The sequence below is a fragment of the Gossypium hirsutum genome, chromosome A05 (assembly GCF_007990345.1).
Source record: "Gossypium hirsutum isolate 1008001.06 chromosome A05, Gossypium_hirsutum_v2.1, whole genome shotgun sequence".
In the NCBI taxonomy this organism is placed as follows: domain Eukaryota; kingdom Viridiplantae; phylum Streptophyta; class Magnoliopsida; order Malvales; family Malvaceae; genus Gossypium; species Gossypium hirsutum.
The window spans coordinates 28,917,948-28,921,175 of NC_053428.1; the positions used below are offsets into that span (position 1 = coordinate 28,917,948).

At 32.4% G+C, this 3,228-nt stretch overlaps 1 protein-coding gene across 1 annotated transcript; it reads left to right on the forward strand.

The window, feature by feature from the left end:
* Positions 1-879: 879 nt before the first annotated feature.
* On the forward strand, positions 880-3,228 carry LOC107961229 (protein LIKE COV 1). The gene is made up of 6 exons (XM_016897424.2): positions 880-1,138; positions 1,512-1,564; positions 1,941-2,050; positions 2,456-2,623; positions 2,703-2,927; positions 3,022-3,228. Exons 1-6 carry the CDS (start codon positions 995-997, stop codon positions 3,123-3,125), a joined length of 804 nt encoding a protein of 267 aa, XP_016752913.1. The 5' UTR covers positions 880-994; the 3' UTR covers positions 3,126-3,228.

Here is a 3,228-nt window from a genome sequence, read left to right on the forward strand (position 1 = left end):
AAATTTATTAAGTTAAATTTTGCTATTTTTAAAATTTGATGTGGCAAACACATTATTATATGTATAATGTCAAGTCAACTTGTTACTTTTATATATTACTCACAAAAAAACCTATTAGTAGATTTATCGATTGTTGTTTCTATTAAAACTGAAATTTTAAAATTCAAAAAATATTGCAGCTAAGAATGATTTAACCGGTGAATGTAGACTAATTTTACAACTTTACACACAATATAGGAATGATAGTATAATTTAACCTAACAAATTTAGCGACTATTATTTTTTATTAAGACTAAAATTTCAAGATTTAAAAGGTACACAAATTGATAAAATTAAAATATAAGTACTAAGTTTATAACTTAACATAACTTGACCAATATTTCAAAAAAAGTTATTGGACTCGAATTGATTTTGCACATTTATAAGTGCACCGCTTTTGAGGGGCAACAAGTTTGAATCTCAATGTATGATTTATCGATTGTGTTTACCTCATACCCACGTCCTGGGTTCGAGTTGGTGGAGCAACAAGTTCAAATTTATCCTATTAAATGATCATTTCAACTTATGTTATCATGTAATTACATTATGTAATTAAGCTGAGTTGATGAAATTAAATTTAAAATTTATTAAATATAAATCTCAAATAAGTTTATTTACGATTTTTACATATTTAATATTTAAAATAAATAATATAATAATAAATAAATACCTTATCATTATGCTGAACATTTAAAATATATTACAAAATAATTAAATTTTAATATAAAGAGTATTCTATATTAATAATTTTTCGTGCCATAAAAAATCGTAAATTATAAATTTAAATACCTCGAGTTATGGGTGAATTTAATTCTAGGTTAACATATTTTTCTAATAACCTTGTTAACAAATAACAACCCTTGATCCGATAGTTGGCTACACTCAGTCGACGAAAGAGAGAGAAATAAAGATAAAGGCAAACAAGGAAGGAAAGAAAGGGTCAAAAAGGAAGGGAATGGGGACGAGAGAGAGGGATAGGGAGAGGGATAAAGATCGAGAGTTGCTTATCCCTGTCGCAACCATCTCCTACGATGAAGACTCCAAATCCTCCTCCTCTCCTCCTACTCCTACAATCTCCTCCACCTGCCATGGCCGCGAGGTGCTTGCCTTTCTTTCTTTCATCGACATGCATGTGCATGCAATTGCATCATGATTTGTTTCATTTCCACTTAGATCCCATTTATGCAAGATTACATCAGGTTTGGGATTTGAATCCCATCTTTTGTGACCCTTTTACACAAAATGTAGACAACATTGTTCGAACCCGTGGCTTGGTTCGGAGATGGCATTTAGGTTTGAAGTTGGAACCTATTATTTGCAATCCTTGGAACCTATTATTTGCAATCCTTTTATGAAAATCTTGTGATCTTTCGATTATTTATGAAATACTTTATCAAAATCTGACAATAAAAGTCTCTTGCAGCTTCTTGTTTGTGAATATGGTTTTAACTTTGTTTTGCATTCTGGCACAGGCATTTTTAAAAGTAATCCGTAGCTGGGCATGGAAAAAGTTTATGACTGGGTGGTAAGTCCTTTTCATCTTCAACCTTGTACATTTTGCTCTTCTCTTGGCTTCCTATATAGCATTGATTTGACTCTTATTTTTTAACATGTCCAAGCCCATGCAAGAATATGAATCTTTTAGTATTCTTCAAATACACTGAAAATTTTGGAAAAAGAATTGAACATACTCCGTATCCTACACATACAATTACCTAAACCAGACACTCGCACCAAAGTAACATAGGCTACAGTACATATTCGAAGTTATCAGTGAGCATTTAGTTCATATCCATGAGTTCATTAATTAGCTTGAAAATGATATTCAAGATCATAAAACGTTAAAAATAATCGAGATTCTTTGAATTTTGTTTGTGACGAAATGTGATATTTTGTTGCAGTGTCATACTTTTTCCACTGGCCATTACATTCTATGTTACTTGGGGTTTTATTCATCTCGTTGATGGTTTCTTCTCCCCAGTCTATGATCACCTAGGCATCAATATTTTTGGTAAGGCAAATTTCCTTCCTTTCCTTGGATCATTTTTAACTTATTTGTTGATTGAGTTCATCACCTCCATGTTGCTACGTTTCTTCATTTTTCTTTTAAGTACTTGTATTCTATACTATACATTTTCGAGAATGGGTTTAAAGATATGACCTTTCAAATATAGAGAGAAACATAGAAAATTTGAACATACTGATGTTGGTATATCGTATATGTATAAAACTCGACCGAGTCCTTCTTGAGACTTAACCTAGAATAAATGCTTCATTATCTAAAGGAATCTCGAGAAGCAGTGCCATTGTATTTTATCTGAATCATCATAAGGCATGACCGATCTTATAAGTTAAATTAATCTAACCTTTTTCAGATGTCAGGCTATATAATTTTTGCTTTGGAAACATGATGCAGGTCTAGGATTTGCTACATCCATCACATTTATCTTTTTAGTAGGCATTTTCATGTCATCTTGGGTGGGGGCTTCGGTTCTTACTCTCGGCGAATTGTTCATTAAGAAGATGCCGCTCGTGAGCTATATTTATAGTGCCTCAAAGCAAATAAGTGCTGCAATCTCACCAGGTAAAGTCTTTCTTTGTATATTTGTCGTCCGTAGTTTCCGAACTAACTCGAAAGCGACACCAAATATATCGACTTGCAGATCAGAATTCTAATGCTTTCAAAGAAGTCGCAATCATTCGGCATCCTGGTAAGGGGCAATATATGTTTGGTTTCATTACTTCTACAGTTGTTCTTCAAAAGGGTATTGGTGAAGAAGAACTTTGTTGTGTTTATGTTCCCACAAATCATTTGTATCTTGGTGATGTCCTTCTCATTAGTTCAAATGATATTTTGAGGCCTAATATATCCGTTCGAGAGGGGATCGGTATGAAACCAAAATCCAAGCTCAAACTTAAACTTGAACTCGAAATGAAAATCGAATCGTCCTTTATTAATAATTTCAAGTGTTTTTGCTGCAGAAATTGTTATCTCTGGGGGCATGTCTGTGCCTAAATTATTCACTATGATTGATCCTTCCGGCATTTCAGCAACAAGAACAGTCAATTTTGAAGCATCAGTATGAAAATGGATTAACAATAATTAGAGCTTAATTTCTGTTTCTTATATATACATATTGGACCAAGCATACACTCAATTCATTCAAGAAATCAATATTTGAAAACATA

Coding starts and splice junctions, on each gene's coding strand:
- LOC107961229 (XM_016897424.2), top strand. CDS start 995: ATGGGGACGAGAGAGAGGGATAGGGAGAGGGATAAAGATCGAGAGTTG. Junction 1,139..1,511: donor CCACCTGCCATGGCCGCGAG/GTGCTTGCCTTT, acceptor ATTCTGGCACAG/GCATTTTTAAAAGTAATCCG. Junction 1,565..1,940: donor AAAAAGTTTATGACTGGGTG/GTAAGTCCTTTT, acceptor ATTTTGTTGCAG/TGTCATACTTTTTCCACTGG.